Source organism: Trematomus bernacchii, unplaced genomic scaffold (genome assembly GCF_902827165.1).
Source record: "Trematomus bernacchii unplaced genomic scaffold, fTreBer1.1, whole genome shotgun sequence".
Lineage (NCBI taxonomy): Eukaryota > Metazoa > Chordata > Actinopteri > Perciformes > Nototheniidae > Trematomus > Trematomus bernacchii.
The window spans coordinates 992,603-1,009,554 of NW_022987720.1; the positions used below are offsets into that span (position 1 = coordinate 992,603).

Consider the following 16,952-nt stretch of genomic DNA (forward strand, 5'->3'; position numbering starts at 1 on the left):
GCACCAGCTTCAGCCTATTTTATGTATTACATCAACAAGTTAACTGTCATAACCTCACTCAACCTACAACTTGTATTGCTTGAGTTCAGGATATGATATTATTTAAAATAAGACATTGTGTGTTAAATACTCTTAAAAGCAGTGATGCTCAAATATGAAAGATCAGAGAAATTGACACTAAGCAAATAAGTCATAAACCTATCCTATACGTGTTCATTGGATTTGAAAACAAAGAAGTAGACAGGATGCATGAACATTCTTTATATCAAACATGTGTGGTGAAATCAAAATGAAAAACAAACTAATCCATCAAGATACAGGTATTTTTTCCTTTCTACATTGTTGTTGTATTGGCAGATTTATGAATAAAGTACTAACACTCATCTTCACCAATTTACACCACCACTGACAAAATAATAATATACAAAATCTTGAAAATGTCACTCATCAAATCTTTTTGAAAAATAGAGAAAACATAAAAATAGAAACAAGAAATATGGACATATGAACAAAATGCCCAAATGAAGGAAAACAAGACTAGAATGTTTAAGAATAAAGCACAATAATCTTCTTTCCGCCAAGTAAAGTTAAGCGTCAGGATATCCAAGTTCACATTTTTACACATTTGGAAATTACCAAAAGTGGGCCACTGGCAAAAAAATAAATAAAAATAAAGAACAATTGTTCATGCTTCACAATGCTTCAACATATAATATGTAATAGCCCTATGCATTTAAACACTTTAATCATACATCAATATTTGTGGACACTTTGAGTCTTTGTATTTACAGTGAGATATTTAAAGTACACATTACAGCAAGACATTAAGACATTACTGCAAGATCATCAAGTTCATTCTACACCAACAATTAATACATTTTCATTACAATAAGGCAGCTAATGGCATTTGTAATGAAAAACACACATACCATTTATGTTAACCCTGGTAGGTAACCCTGGTAGATGCCTGCTGCACTTTCATTGACCACCATAATGGTATAAGTCAACAGGCACATTATCTTCCTCTTCTTTGATTAATGTGCTCTCATTGCCATGACCTATTATAACCATGGAGTATTCCTGGGATTCTTCTGTTTCCACTGGGACTGAATACTCAACATTTTCAAACTCCCATTCTGTATTTAAGTTACAAGCTGTGTTTGGATGTGTAACGGACCCTTGTGGTGCAGCCAGGATGTAATACTGGACATTCTCATTTTCTGGTTCTGTTTTGCGTCTTTCAGAATCTGGCAATGCAGTCATTAACGTATATCCAAGGGCTCCTGTAGGTTCACCTGGGACAAAATGCGCAACGTCCTCAGGGTTTGACTCCGTTTTGACATCATCATGAAGATGACAATATTTTTCCTCTGTGTCCGGTTCTGGTTTTATATTTCCATAACATGGATGCCACTCCTCCTCTTTGATTTGTAAGTTTCCCTGGAGAGGACTGCCACAACCATCACCCACTTGGTTCCCATTGTTTTGGACAATCTTCCTAGGATCTCTTTGTACCTTTGTGCCATCACGAAGGATCCAATATTTTTGTTTTGTTTTGTAGCCTTCGAGAAAATGAACACAACTAACACCTGAATGGTACTTCATTTGGCGCACAAAACGACCAAAGAGCCGACATTGCTTATTTTGTCTCTTCTCTAGATGACTTTGTGAAGCATCGGAAGCAAATAGAAATGGCAATTCGAAGATCTTGTTTGCTTCTACCTTACTGTATTTGTTATAATCTCTGATCATGGCTTGGACTTTGGTCGTTACAGCTATTGAAAACTCCAAGCTTCTTTTATGTTGGGAGCTAATATCAAAGTTATAGTCAAGGATGTCATACCAAGTGCTTGGCGAATAGCATCCTTTTTTTTTTTCTTTTTTATATTTATTTATCTCCCACACTACAGCTTGGGTCAATAGCCTCAAGTGCAGTTTTTCTTTCTCTCCGGATTTTGTTACATCCAAATCCAAACCTATCTCCGTGCAATTGGGATAACGGATCACCTTACTACAACACATTGCATTTGTTTTTTTACTCTTGTATTGTATCTTGTAAGGATTATCACTTGTCATTGCGTCTTTTTCCTCCTTTGTTTGCAGTGCCAGCTTTCTTTTTTGAATAACCTCCCTCCATCCATCACCCTGAATCTGATCTTGCGGAGTCGATTTACGAATTGGAAGTTGTCTCTGAGAAGACTGAAATGGAATTTCAAAGACCTCATTGAACCAGTCAGGCCCACCTTTCTTTGGGGCTAAAGAGTAGAACAAACGTGCAGGACTTGTCCCCTGCAAGTCAATGTTAAAGTTGTGTTCAAGGATATCAACAATGATCTCACCCTTTGTTCCACACAATGATCTGGCAAAACCAACCACTTCCAACATAATTCCGCGAGTCAGTACATTGGTGTCAAGTTTATCTCTTGCTTGGTCTTTGTCAACAAACAGGTTCAAACCTGTGTTCTTGCAAGCAGGAAAGTATTCCACTATCATCTCCTCTATTGCAGAGAAGGAAGAGGACTGAACCTTTTCAGGCTTTGGTGCTGTGCAGTTTGCATCCCCAGAGACAGCGTCCGCCATGGTATGTGTAGGTGGATGATGCATGTGACTAGGGTTAGAGTCATCCTGACAAGTCTTATGACTTCTTTCTTGAAAGCATTTGGGGCAATATTTTGTCGGATTTTGTAGGCATATCAAGTCAGGCAGTTCAAAAGGCTTATTCACAGAGGACATTTTCGTCCATTTTACTAGGTTTATGTTTGTCAATAGTTGCTCTTTATAGGCCCCGCGATACAGTTCATTTTTTAAATCAAGAGGAAAATTATACTCCAATATCTCTGTGACGAAGTGCTTTTGGTCTGATATCAGTGCTGTGGCAAACGTATTCAATTCAACCATGATGCCATTGGTCAGCGATTTTGGGTCGAGATTTAGTTTTTCTCCAGATCCTACATTGAAATCAATGCCTAATGTCCTGCATCTAGAGTAAGAATATAATGGACAATGTTCAGTATGAGGTGTTGAGAGAATTTGCTGTATACGATTTTCCCGCACTTTCCACAGCTTTAAATCTAGTTCATTTTTCTGTTCAACCGCAGAACTGCCTACTTCTTGGTTTGTGATAGCAGTATGGGACGAACCAGCACTACATCCATCTGTTTTAAGGTTGTTCCTTAATTTCAGTTTCCCCAATAGATGTTCTTTTCCTCGGTTCTTTGGTCCCTTGAAGGGTTTCACATAGAGTGTTAGATTCCTTTGCTCCACTGTAGCATGGATTCGGGCAACAATGCTTCTGGCAAGGTCAGGATCTCCACTTTGCAAATGAAAATCGAAGTTGTGTGTAAGAATGTCAAGACAAATCTGCTCAAAAGTCCCACACAACTTTTCTGCAAAGTTTGTCACTTCAGCCACTGATCCATTTGTCAGTTTGTTGATGTCCAGTTTTTTATTTGGTTGATGATTGTTAACATTTAACTTCAGACCTATTTCATGGCAGAACGGATAGATATCTACACCCTTCTGTGAAAAATGTTCTGAAGTTTTAGCTTGTGAATGAGTTGGGAACCCGGGAGCAACATCACACTCTTCCATTTTCAATATGTTGCCGAGTTGAGGTTTTACATTGCCCATACCAGGGAAAATAGGAAGTACACAAATCTCATTTGAGAATTTGATCGCATCTTTAGAATTTTCCAGCATTCTCACTCGATTCATAATTTCCAATGTGAATATGTTTCGCTGGTATTCACTCTGCAAGCCGAAATTAAAGTTGTGTTCAAGAATCTCCATGATGAAATCCTGCTTGGAAGAATTCATTGCTAAGGCAAATGTTGCAACTTCAAGCAGATGAGCGTCTCGCAAATTGTCAACCCTAATATTTTGCTTTGCACCAAATCCAACATGGAATTCAAGACCTAATTTCTTTGAGTTGTTGAATGGACCAAACTCGAATGTTGAGAGGATCTTTCTTGCACGGTTAGCACGCAACTTCCACAAGTTGTTCTCCGTTTCCATTTCTTCTTGTTTCACGTCACATTTGTTTGGTGTATTTCTTGAAGCTTGTGTTTGCACTTCAACTCCAAAACACCCTCTTTCCATTGGTTGATTAGCAAAGGGTGGGTTAAGGTTTGAGTTCTCTGTTTCCATTTCTTCTAGTTTCATATCACCTTTTTTTGGTTCATTTCTTGAAGTTTGTGTCAGCTGTTCAACTCCACAACGCCCTCCTTCAATTGGTTGATCTGCAAAGGGTGGGTTAAGGTTTGACTTCTCCGTTTCCATTTCTTGTTGTTTCATGTCACCTTTGTCCATTTCATTTCTTGAAGTTTGTGTCAGCTGATCAAATCCGCAACGCCCTCCTTCATTTGGTTGATTAGCAAAGAGTTTGTTTACGTTTGAGTTTACATTTGGTAAACTGGATGAGATGTCATCGGAGGTGAGGGAAGGCACGGGATGACCCAGACAACTTGATTCTAATTGTCCTGGGATGTCTGAGCTTAGAAAACCGTGATTCTGAATGCCTAGGTTTTCTGAATCTGTCATTTTGTCTGAGTCTAGATCAGACTCTCCTAGAGGACAAGTGTAGTTTGCTCTTGTTTTCATTGTTTGTAGTGCATATTTTATTTTATTTTGAGTAGTTTTCGGTTTGTAAAAAACATAAACTTCATTGAACCAGTTTGGTGTCAGTCTTTGGAAATACATCATACGAGAAAAATGTCTCCCCTGCATGCCCATGTTGAAGTTGTGTTCAAGGACATCTTTAATGATGCTAAATTTAGTCCCACACAGTTTTTTGGTGAAAGTGGCAACTTCATTCATAATCCCATATGTCAATACAGGTATATCAATCTTAGATTTTGGTTGGTGTTCGTCTGCAAACAGCATAAAACCGATTTTTTGGCAACAACGGTAGTTGTCCATTATCGTTTCCTCTCTTCCTAAGAAGGTAGAAGACTGATCCCTTACAGTCTTTTGTCCTGTGTAGTTTGCATCATCAGAGACAGCGCCCGCTGTGGTATGAGTACGAGGATGATGTATATGACTAGGGTCAAAGTCATTCTGACAAAGCTTATGACTTCTTTCTTGAAAGCATTTGGGGCAATATGTTGAAGGATTTGGTAGGCACATCAAGTCAGGCAGTTCAAAAAGAGTATTCATCAACCGAAGTTTGGATCTCTTGATATTCATTGGTGTTACTTTTTTCCATACTTGCCGTGTAAAGGCACTGCGATACAGCTCATTTTTTAAATCAAGATTCAAATTATACTCCAGTATCTCCGTGATGAAGTGCTTTTGAGCTGATCGCATTGCTGCAGCAAAGGTGTTTATTTCAACCATGATACCATTGGTCAACAATTTGGGATCAAGATTTTGTTTTATTCCAGATCCTACATTGAAATCAATGCCTAGTTTCTGACATCGAGAAAAAGAATAAAGTGGGCAATGTTCTTCATGGGGTACTGAGAGGATTTGCTTAATGTGATTAGCTCGACATTTCCACAACTTTAAATTTAGCTCATCTTGCTGTACAAAGTCAGTAGATCTGCCTACCGGTCGGACTATTTCCACACACTGAGAAGATCCATCACTACATGCATCTAAATGTGGGTTCCTCTGGCAATCAAGTTTTACCATTGTTGTAGAGTCTTTTGTGGTGTCCTTTCCAGTTCTATGAATTTCACAATTTGATAGATTCTGCTTATCCACTATAAAAGGAATCCGTGCAAGAATATCTCCGGCCAGGTCAGAATCTCCACTTTGGAAATCAAAGCAAAAGTTGTGTTTGAGGATGTCAAGACATATCTGGGCAAATTTTCCACACAACTTTTCTGCAAAGTTTGTCACCTCAGTCATTGATCCATTGGAGAGTTTGTCAATATCCAGTTTTTTATTTAGCTGTGGATTGTACACATTTAGTTTCAGACCTATTTCCTGGCAGAAGGGATAAAGATCCAAACTTTTCTGTGAAATATGTTCTGAAGTGTTAGCTTGAGAATGAGGTGGGAGCAGCGGAGAAAACTTGCACTCTTCTATTTTCATTATGTTGCAGAGTTGAGGTTTCACATTGCCCATACCAGGACGACCAGGAAGCTCAAAAACCTCATTTGAGAATTTAATTGCATCTTCACAATTTTCCAGCTCTCTCACTCGATTCATAATTTCCAATGTGAATATATTTCGCTGGTATTCACTTTGCAGGCCGAAGTCAAAGTTGTGCTCAAGAATCTCCATGATGAAATCCTGCTTGGATGAATTCATTGCTATGGCAAATTTAGCAACTTCGAGCAGATGATTGTTACGCAAGTTGTCAACACTGATGTTCTTCTTTGCACTAAATCCAACATTGAATTCAAGGGCAACTTTCCTTGAGTTGTAGAATGGACTTAACACGAATGTTGAGAGGATTTTTCTTACACGGTTAGCACGCAACTTCCACATGTCGTGCTCTGTTTCCATTTCTTCTTGTTCCACGTCTGACTTGTTTGGAACATTTATTGGAGTCTGACATTTCTCCTCAACTCCACAATGCCCTCCTTCATTATGTTGACTCGCAAGTGGTGGAATCACATTTAAGTTATCAGTTGGTAAAGTGGATACAATGTAATTGGTGTTGAGGAAAGGCACATGAAGACAGTTTGATTCTGGTTTTCTAGGAATGTCGTAGCCGAGAGAACTTTTGGGGTTTTGTGACTGATTCTGTTTGCAAACGTTTCCTGAATCTGTGGCTTTGTCCAAGATTAGTTGAGATGATCCCAGGGGATAAGAACAGTTTCCCTCTGTTCCCATTACTTCTTGTTCCATGTCACATTTTTTGCCAGAGTCTGAGTCTGAATCAGACTTTCCTACAGGACAAGTGTGACAATGATCTCCCTCTGCTGTAGTAGTGCTATACAAATGAGTGTGATAAGAGAGTGTGTTTGTTTCCATGTCTCTTTTGCGCCTTTTGATTGCCTGTTTACTTTTTAAATCAGACTGCCTTCTTTTTGTCACTTCCTTAAACTGATATTGCGGAGCTTCCATATCAGACAGAGCTGTTTCTCTGTGTCTTTTGAAGGGATTTGTCTGGAATGAAAACGGCTCAGTTTTAAACTCTGGGCTTATTTTGGTACCAATGTTGAGAAATCTCGTTCTTTTCTTCAGCAAGTGCGATATCTTGAACAAAGCTCGACTTTTTTCTTGTTGACTTTTTAGATCAAGTTCAAAATTGTGCTCCAAAACATCCAGAACAATAGGGCTGTAGGATGCAGTGAGAATTCTGGTGAAGTGAATTAACTCTAACATTATGCCCTTTGTCAGCAAACCTGGCTCTAGACTTTGTTTTGACCCAAAATCAAGGTTCAGACCAATTTTCTCACAAAAGGGAAACAACTTGGAAAAATCATCATCTTTTTGTTTCTCTGCTGACTGTGCTTCTGAAAACTTTAATTCATCTTCATAGTCACTGTCATCACTTTGTGCCCTATCCATCACTTCCAAGAGACTTTCTGCCTTAATGCAATCTTTGGATGTTGCTTGTGAACACTGTAATTCATCTTCATGTTCCCAATCATCAGTGTCATCCAGTCTCCACCAGGATACTTTCAGTCTTATGCTTTGTGGATGCCATGTTCGGTTCATTGCTGCTCGAGCATTCTGGATTACATGGTGTGTCAAAGAGAGTGAAAACTTCATTTTTATCTTTAGGAGGTTTCCTAATCAAGTTTTTAACTTTGTGCATAATTCGAGATGTAAAATCAATCCGCTGTTGATCATTTTCCAAATCAAGATTGAAATTGTTCTCTAAAATGTTTGTGAAAAAATGCCTTTTACTCTTGTTTACTGTTTTAGCAAAGTCACAGACCTCAAGTATGACCCCATTTGTCACTAAACCTATATCCAGTTTTTGATGGTTGTTGGATGCTACATTAAAATCCAATCCAATCCTATTGCTGCACTGGAAAGGTTCTGCATGTCTCGAATATTTGCCTACACACATAATGCGCCACTGCCATACTTTGTTGGCATCCATCTTTTTTCTTTGTTCTTCATACAGCAGTTGTCCCCGTTTTCCATCTGCAGTGAATTCACCTACTGTTCTTCTTTGCCTTGTATGTTTTCTTTTCCTGTATTTAGTTAGAAAAAAGAATGAAATTATATAAAAATGAATCACACTATTTTTTAACCAAAGTATTAATTATATAATATTTATCAGACTAAAATACCAGATATCTGACACTAGATATATTAGACCCTTAGCTTCTCAAAGTACTCTGGTTACTTGTGATAGGCATTAGGCAATATCTTTGACATAATGACCATTTATTTTATTTTATTTCTTTAGATAAAAGGGATTTGCCAAGCAGCATGTTTAGTGGCTAATGTATTTTGATTCATCTTATAACTGTGCAGCTCATTTAATTTGAATATTTTGGACATATTGCAGATATCTTTATAGTATTTGTCATATTTTAATTTAATTTCTTCTACTACCATACATTTTTTGACTATGAGGGGCATTTTCTTGTACACTAAATTAATACCAACTTTTCAAAAAACACAATTCTACTTGCAGCAAATTCAGATAAGATTTAATCTTGCTACATACCTTGTAAGACATTCATCTTGAATAAAAGCTCTTCCAAGTTTTCTAGCCCACACTGAATGTCTGCTTCCTATGTGGTCATCCTCCAGACAGCAACGAGACTCTTCTGGTACAGTGCTACCATGGATGAAAAAAACATTTAAAAACATGTTTAACAGTGGTGAAGGAAGTATTCATAATTATTCCTTTGGTAAAAGTTGTACAATTACAATGTGGAAACACTCTGTTACAAGTTGGAACCCTGAATTCAAAATGTAAAGAACTAAAGTATAGGCAACAACATATACTCAAAAGTACTCCAAGTTACAGTACTTATTAAAATCAAAACATTATAATACTGGATAAAAATAAGTAATTCATTAGCATGAATTCATTAGCATGAATCCATCAGCGAAGGAACAAAAAAGTCTTGCATGTAGGCAGAGGTGGAAGAAGTACTCAGATCTTGTTCCTAAGTAAAAGTAGAAATACCAAATAATAATAATAATACATTTTATTTTTATAGCGCTTTTCTCGAACCCAAAGACGCTTTACATTTGGGGAAGGGTAGACAGACAAGGACAGGCAATAAAACAACAACAAAACAAAAACAAAACAGAAAAACAAAACAGAAAAGCAGTCAGGAGGAAGTTGGTTGAGAGGGGGGGGGGGGCTTATGGATATACAGACTTGAAGAGATGGGTTTTGAGGCGGGACTGGAACAGGGTGAGAGACTCAGACTCACGGAGGTCTTGGGGGAGGGAGTTCCAGAGCTTCGGGGCTGCCACAGAGAATGCTCTGTCCCCAAAGCTCCGGAGTTTGGCCTTGGGGATGGAAAGCAAACCGGCTGAGGTGGATCTGAGGGACCGGGGTGGTTGGTAGAGGATGAGGAGGTCAGTGAGGTAGGGGGGGGGCCAGGTGGTGGAGGGCTTTGTAGGTGAGTACCAGGAGTTTGTATTGGATGCGGTGTCAAACGGGGAGCCAGTGAAGTTCTTTGAGGACCGGGGTGATATGATGCCATGATTTGGTGTGGGTGAGGAGTCTGGCGGCTGCGTTCTGGACACGCTGAAGTCTATTGAGGGATGTAGTGCTGATGCCGTAGAGGAGTGCGTTGCAATAGTCCAGGCGGGAGGAGATGAAGGCGTGAATGAGTCGCTCAGCTGCGGGGCGGGTGAGAGAGGGACGGAGTTTGGCAATATTGCGGAGGTGGAAAAATGAGGTTTTTACAACTTGGCGGATGTGGGGCTCGAGGGAGAGGGTGGGGTCAAATATCACGCCAAGGTTGCGTGCCTGGGTGGAGGGGGAAACAGGGGTGCCATCGATGGTGAGTGTCAGGTTGGGGGTTTTGCTGAGGGTGGATTTGGAGCCGATGAGGAGGAGTTCAGTTTTATTGCTGTTGAGTTTGAGGAAGTTGTGTGCCATCCAGGATTTTATAGCAGTCAGACAGGATTCGATGTGGGTGAGGGGGGGTTGTGGGGGGATTTGGTGTACTTCTACAAGTCAAAGTCCTGTATTGCAAAATGTTACTCAAGTAAAAGAATAACACGTGTTGGCATCTAAATATACTTAAAGTATCAAAAGTAAAAACACTCATTATGCAGATTGGCCAACTTCACACTCCTAATCGTTTTGATTATAATTATTGATGCGTTTATCAAGCTGGTTAAGGTGGCACTAATTAGTGTGAATGCTGTGCAACAGCATTCCACTATTGTTCTTCAAATCTTTATTCTTCAACTTATTTTGACCAATTTTTGCCGTTTAACTCCTTCAGCATACTTTCACCTACAGAAAACCATTCAAATATTAAAATGTTCAGCTCCTTCAGGACATGACTGCTATGACTTGTAACCTAATAGGAGGAACCTTCAAATCCTCTTTTACCTACACCATGCGCAAAATGCTACTGCCTTCTACATACTTTCAGCTAGAGACTTCGTTCCAACTTTAAAACGGTCACAAGACATTCAGCTATTAAACTTATTCTTCAGATTTTTGATATTTTGTACACTTGAGATATTCAAATTAGTTTGGAGCTTGGTAAAGAGGCCTTCTTCAGATTTTAACATTAGTGTGTATTGCGCAGCTCGTTAAGGGTTAGAGTGCGTGGTGTCACAGCTAGAGTGGAGGAGAGCTTGAAATTCGCCTTCAACCTTTTTTCTTCAACCTGCCATAACTCCCAAAGCCTACAATCCTTGGACATCATTTTTATGAAAAACGTAGGAAAACCTCTCTTACGTTAAAACAATAAATACAAAATTAAGAAAAAAATGTGAACAAAAAGAATTCAGCCTCATCTTTCATGACAGCACCAGCTGCACACCTTTAATTAATTTGACAAAAAAGCCACATTATTAACCCGAAAGTACACAAAAAGCACACTGAGACACTCCTTAGGGTCCTGACATTCTCCACGCGTTGATATCTTACCGATAGCTGCTACGGTTTTCAACAAAAGTTAAAAATGTAAGAGGTTTCCCTCTCTCCCCCTCTCTGACATCTCTCCCCTGAACTCTCCACCCTGCCTCCAACCTTTCTCCCCTGCCCCAAATGGTCCTGGACTTTAACCCCCCCCCCCCCCACAAACACACACACACACACACTCTTCCCTCATCCAGCACCAGTCACTTTTCTGCCCATCTCTGCTGCTACTGCGCTGAAACTGTACTTTGAACTTTTTAAATATATTATTAACATTTTAAATTGTATACCCTGTTTATCTAGGCCCTTTTTGTTTTGTTTTATGTATATATATATATATATGTCACACTGTGGGACTGCGGGAAACGATATCTCGAGATTTCTGGATGTATAACACATTTAGTAATTTTGACAATAAAGCCTGACTTTGACTTTATTTCTCATTCAGAACAATGGAAAGGCTCTCCTTTGACTGATCTGCACATCACCATGGTAACCTCTGATCTCTGGGCTCACACACAAGTGTTTGATAACGTCGTCACCTCAAACACAAACACACAGACTGGAGTTTAGCAGACTGTCTCAGCCTAGGGCTGCTCGATTATGGCAAAAATCCTAATCACGATTATCTTTGGTCAATATTGATATCACGATTATCCATTGACTTTGAAAACATCTATTTATGGAACTTTTGAAAAAAAAAAAATTATAATGTGGACAGTATGTTTTTAACAGTTGATTACCCTGAACTTTAAGTATAATTCAACTGAAAAACCAATACAAAAATAAATAAAATAAAGAATACATTTAAATAAATATAAAAATAATAAACACCAATAAAGAAGATCAACAAATATTTTGGAGCGCACTTCCACAACCTACTAAACATATATAAATATGATAACTAATGTCACTCACAACCTGTAATGTTTAATTATACTGCTACACGCAGTACTCTTATTTTGGTAACCCCTTATCCGGAAGTAGCGAGCTAAGAGGTTCCAGCTTGACGAGGTTAGCAAAAGTATACTGTACGCTAGAGCTGACCGGAGGAGAATAAAGACACGGCAACTTAAGGTCCTGACACACCAAAGAACACGTCCTGACGGACCTGACTGTTGTGACGCCTCACGTCTCCTGCGTCTTGGCCAAAAAGTCGCACAGGAACACACCGCAAAGACTTCAGCCGACAGCCAAGTAGCGCATGCGTGAGTGGCAATAACTCTCCTTACCAGCAGGGCGGCGGTAGTGTGTATTCGTCATTCAAAAGAAGCAACCGGAAGACAGACTTTGTGATATATGTTTCCACAAGACTGTTTCACATAGCGACTTATCGAAAACATGTTTATTGCGGTAAGGGCGGTATCAGCTCCCGAATCACCATTTCCAAGCGGGAGCGGAAGGTGTCGGCACGGCCGAAAGCACCGACGGTGCGGGACCACACCAATCTGAGTAGGGCGACAGGACGCTCATCGACAGCCAGACCATCTATGCGACGTCGAAATTAATCGGCTTTGGTGTTGTCAGGGTCTTAAAGCTTTCTTTGTAAACGTGTTTATATGGAGGTACTTAAAACAGACTGCAAGTCACAAACACAACCTGGGCGAGAGGGGCTTTTTAGGGAGGGACGGAAAGCGCACATGCGGGCAGGAATGTATAACGCAATAGCAAATTGCAGAGCATCATTGCGAAAGGGAATGCAGCAAAAATACATCGTTTTATTTTGATTACGTTGTTTTCGTACTCGTTGGCGAGCCAAAATCGGAATTGAGATTAAAATATGAGTTAATGCACAGCCCTATCTCAGCCTACTTATTTTCTGTCTGATAGAGACTTCATACTGACTTCAAACATGTTCACATTATTTTATACATTATTGGTGACGTATGGTTTTAGTTCAAAAGTTTGCAGTTAAAATATTCTGCTGCTTTTCTAAGCGTTTTTACTTTCTTTTTCTCTTCTTAATACTCATTTCATTCACTACAACTTACATTTACTATCTAACTCCTTCAGCCTACTTTCAGCTACAGAAACCATTCAACTATTAAATTATTCAGCTATTTCAGGACATTGAGGCTATACATTTTGTGTTATACCTTTTTTTAAACCTTTTCTTTTAAATATTAAGCTTCTCTCACTATTTTTCCTACTCTTCCAGTTTAAACATTTGCACTTTCAAGTTTTCAACAAAGTCATTAGCCGCTTTCACACCAAGTACTTGCCGTACTTGGTGCCCCGGCACTTAATACCCAGGGCACCAAGTACAGATCGCGTTCACACCGGAATAAGTTCCCTGAGGGAAGATTACGCAAATGAGCCGCTGACGTCACTTCTTCTTCTTCTGCTTTGGGTTTACTAGCAGGCCGCAAACAACTTCACGGCGTATACTGCCACCCGAAGTCCCCGGAGTTGGGGACTGGCTTCACTAGAAGCTGCTGGGACTCCCAGCAGCTTCTAGTGAAGCCTTCAGAGTAAATCGTCAGAACACCGACACCTCCTCATCACTCCACCGCTCCCATGTTGTTTTTTGTGTTGCCATAAGTTATTCTCTCTCCGTTGGTACAAAATTATGTATTGAAGTCAATGGGGAGAGAAAGATTATCTTTCGATCCCGTTTGAATTGTACCACGAATTACACATATGATGTTTGTCAATCTTAAAAAATAATTTCCATGTAAAAAAAAGTCACAGTTTGTTGTAAAACTGTTGAAATATAAGACTATGAAAAATACGCAACTACAAATCCCAGAATCCCGGTCCCGCATGCTGGCTCTTAAAGCACGGACACACCAGGTCGATTATCGGCGTCGGTGGGCGTCAGGCCGACGATGAGCGTCGACACGCCCTACTCAGATTGGTGTGTCCCGCACCGTCAGGTCTTTTCAGCCGGGCCGACACCTTTTTCGGCCGACTGCTGTTGAATCGGGGGGGCAGTCGGCAAAATAAATCACTCTGATTGGCTGTTCAGCTAGTGAATCAGTGCATGAGAAGCGAAACGGAAGTGAGGGACCCAAACAAACTATTAAGAAGGCAAATCTGAGATTTCATTTAAAGTGGACCTATCATGCTATATTTGAAAAATATATTGTAGGGCCAATACCTATATAAAACATGTCTGTGAAGTTTTTTTTCAAAATACCAAACAGATCATGCATTTTAGCCATGCCTCATTTCGCTCTATTTGCTCTTTTCCAGCCCTGTTTTTGCAAGGGCTGATTCTGTGACGTAGCTTTAATTCAAATGAGCTGCAGCTGACCACGCCCCCCTGCAGGAGAGTGGAGCGTGCTCTGGGGCCTCATTTATAAAGGGATATACGCTCAAAAAATGGCGTACGCCAGTTTCTACGCAATGTTTGCGATTTATAAAATACTAACTTGACGGGAAAATGTGCTGTCCTCCACGCAAACTCTAACCCATGCGTACGCACTAAGCACAACAACGGGAGAGACGAGAAACTGCGACACCGTTAGCAGAAGGAAGAATGGAGAGAAATATGTGGAAATAATACCATAAATAAAATGTTACCTCTCATTTATCAAATATGAAGAATTCATTTTCAAACATTGATTAAAGCCAATCTTTAAATGATTAAACAAACGCCTGTTTGCGACTCCTCAGTGCACACAAACACATAACTTGGAGAAATAAATAAATACGGATATGCTATTTAAAACCACCTCGAATATGTTGTGTTAATGTTATGAAATGTTTTCTCATAAATGATGCGGTAAGCAGGAGGACAGAATTACGTCTAAACTGACGCCGTTTTGCATTTCTATAGGTTGTAGATACGAGCATGGTTTTATATACTATCACGTTTAATCGTGTTTTATGCCGTTTGCCAAGACTTGATAAGTCGCTCGTAAAACACAGGAGGTATGGAAACTAAGAACACCATATGTGGTAAATTGTACAGCTAATATAACACAACACATTAGTTGTATTTCCTTTAACTGGTGGATTATGGATATATAGTTGCTGATCGACAGCTGGAACACAAACCACCAAATACAACAAAAATAATTCAGATCCAGTCGTCATGACTCCACTCCGGAGGGATTCCCCGGTCATTTCTTACAGTTTCTCATCAAGGGGGTGTCTCCTGTCCCCGGGACAAACACACTGCCTAAGGAAGGTTATGTGTATTTGTTTTGTCATTAACTTTTTTTGGACCACTTATTTATTTATTTTGGTGACGATCCGACCTCCATGCTGCTACTCTGGTTCAAACTGCATCCACCAAACAATATGATTTATCTCGACCTCCCCACAATAACCTAAATCTGACACGGTGTGAGATGTCTTTTTTAGCTGTTCGGTCGTCATTTCCTGCGATCTTCTTCATGCAGTCAGTCAGAATGAATGAATGAATGGGCGTTTCTTTGACTATGTATAGGCAAATATGGGCGTTACGAGTCGATTGTGATTTATCAAGGGAAACAGGCGTAGGGAGTGCCGTACGCACTTCCCTCGCCGGTACGCAATGTTTTGTGAATCGGAAAATGGCGGAAAATGTATGTACCTATTTTTTGTGCTTTGTACTACGTAAGCAACCTTCCTACGTCAATCCTACGCAAGGCGTTATAAATGAGGCCCCTGATCAGTTGCTGGGCTCTCAGAAGAGGGGGAGGAAAAGAGAGGCTCCGTCCTGTATTATTCTTATATGATTAAATAGAGGTCGTTATTATTTGTTTTAAAGCTCAATAAATAACAAAGAAGACCTCTGACCAGCACTTTTCAAATTTTGTCCGGAAGATTTGAACTTTAACGGACATGTTGACCGGCGAAAAAAAAAATCGAACTGAAACTCTGCTGCACGGTCCCCTCGTCCCTTGGAAGAGGCGGAGGAGGTGGGTGTTTGTCATCTGCTGGTGGCAAAACCGGAGAGAATTACAGCAGCAGGAGCAAAATGCTTGCCTCGGGGTAGGGAGGAAAAAGAGCCAGAGCGTTCCACAGCGGAGAATAAAACAGAAGGGCAACCATGGCAACCGTGCGCGGGAAGTCTTCTTGCTGCTTTTGTGGCAGACTACAGCACCACTTACAGGCCTGGCATATGTACTATAGCGTCAGCTCGGATGGAATCTGTATCCGCTCGTTGTAGCCCCCGTTTTTAAAAGATTGGGTACGGAGGAAAAGAGAGAGGGTTTTATTTCTGACGCTGCGTGTGGAGTGTGTATAAAAGACCTCCGGGCCTTTACGGAACCGACTAATGCCCCCTTTCACACCAACGCGGTTTCCAGGGCCGGTTCGGAGCTAGAGCCTAAAAAGCACTGGGTTTTCCTGTTTCACACCGCAGCGGAATCCGGTTCGTTTCAAGCACCAAAAAAATTGTCGGTCTAGAAGCAAGAACCGCATACGTCACGCTACGTCGGAGGGGGGGCGAGATTAACCTGATGCTAACAGTTTAAAGGCGAGTAGCCTACGGCAAATACAAGTTGTTACAAGCAGTAGTGCTGAGCAAAGTGACCAGAACGCAACCACACACTTATAAAAAAAAAAAAAAAAACACACTTTATAAAGTCAGGCAACACTAACCAAGGCTTCGTGTGATTCTGTTTATTTGTGCCTTACTTTGACCATCCGTTCGCTGTTATTGATCATTGTGGAGAGCAGGCAGACGTTTTGTTTTATAGCAGCTTATCAGATGGAATCAATACATGGGCTGCACAGGTTGTCATGTCCGACTATCACAAGTAGAATCATAATGAAAAATACGCCGGTAAAATGTGCCTGCAGAAAACGGCTTATGCCACAATAGGATAGCAACAAGTAGTCAAGTTATAGTCAGTTTAGCTTCGGTTGCTATGCTAACATCACCCATTTTATACCAGAGAAACTTTCATAACAGCGTTGTGATGCCAAACAGAGTCAATTCATACTGACACACATTCACTCATGGGGAATTGGGGATATGTATTTCATTTCATTTTTTATTTGTCCCGCTCATGGTACGCAAAACTCACTGTACAATAAT

At 40.2% G+C, this 16,952-nt stretch overlaps 1 protein-coding gene across 2 annotated transcripts in view; it reads right to left on the reverse strand.

Moving 5' to 3' along the window:
- Positions 1-246: 246 nt before the first annotated feature.
- The window catches only part of LOC117493514, a 17,702-nt gene continuing 996 nt past the window's right edge, over positions 247-16,952 (reverse strand). The window contains exons 1-2 of one of the 2 annotated variants that reach the window (XM_034144111.1): positions 8,582-8,715; positions 247-8,099 (exon numbers count right to left, since the gene is read on the reverse strand). In XM_034144111.1, the coding sequence (XP_034000002.1) occupies positions 979-7,668 (6,690 nt within the window). In that variant the 5' untranslated portion in view covers positions 7,669-8,099; positions 8,582-8,715 and the 3' untranslated portion in view covers positions 247-978. Of the gene's footprint in view, positions 8,100-8,581; positions 8,716-16,952 lie in introns of those variants that run through there. The other variant, XM_034144112.1, reaches the window with a different exon arrangement.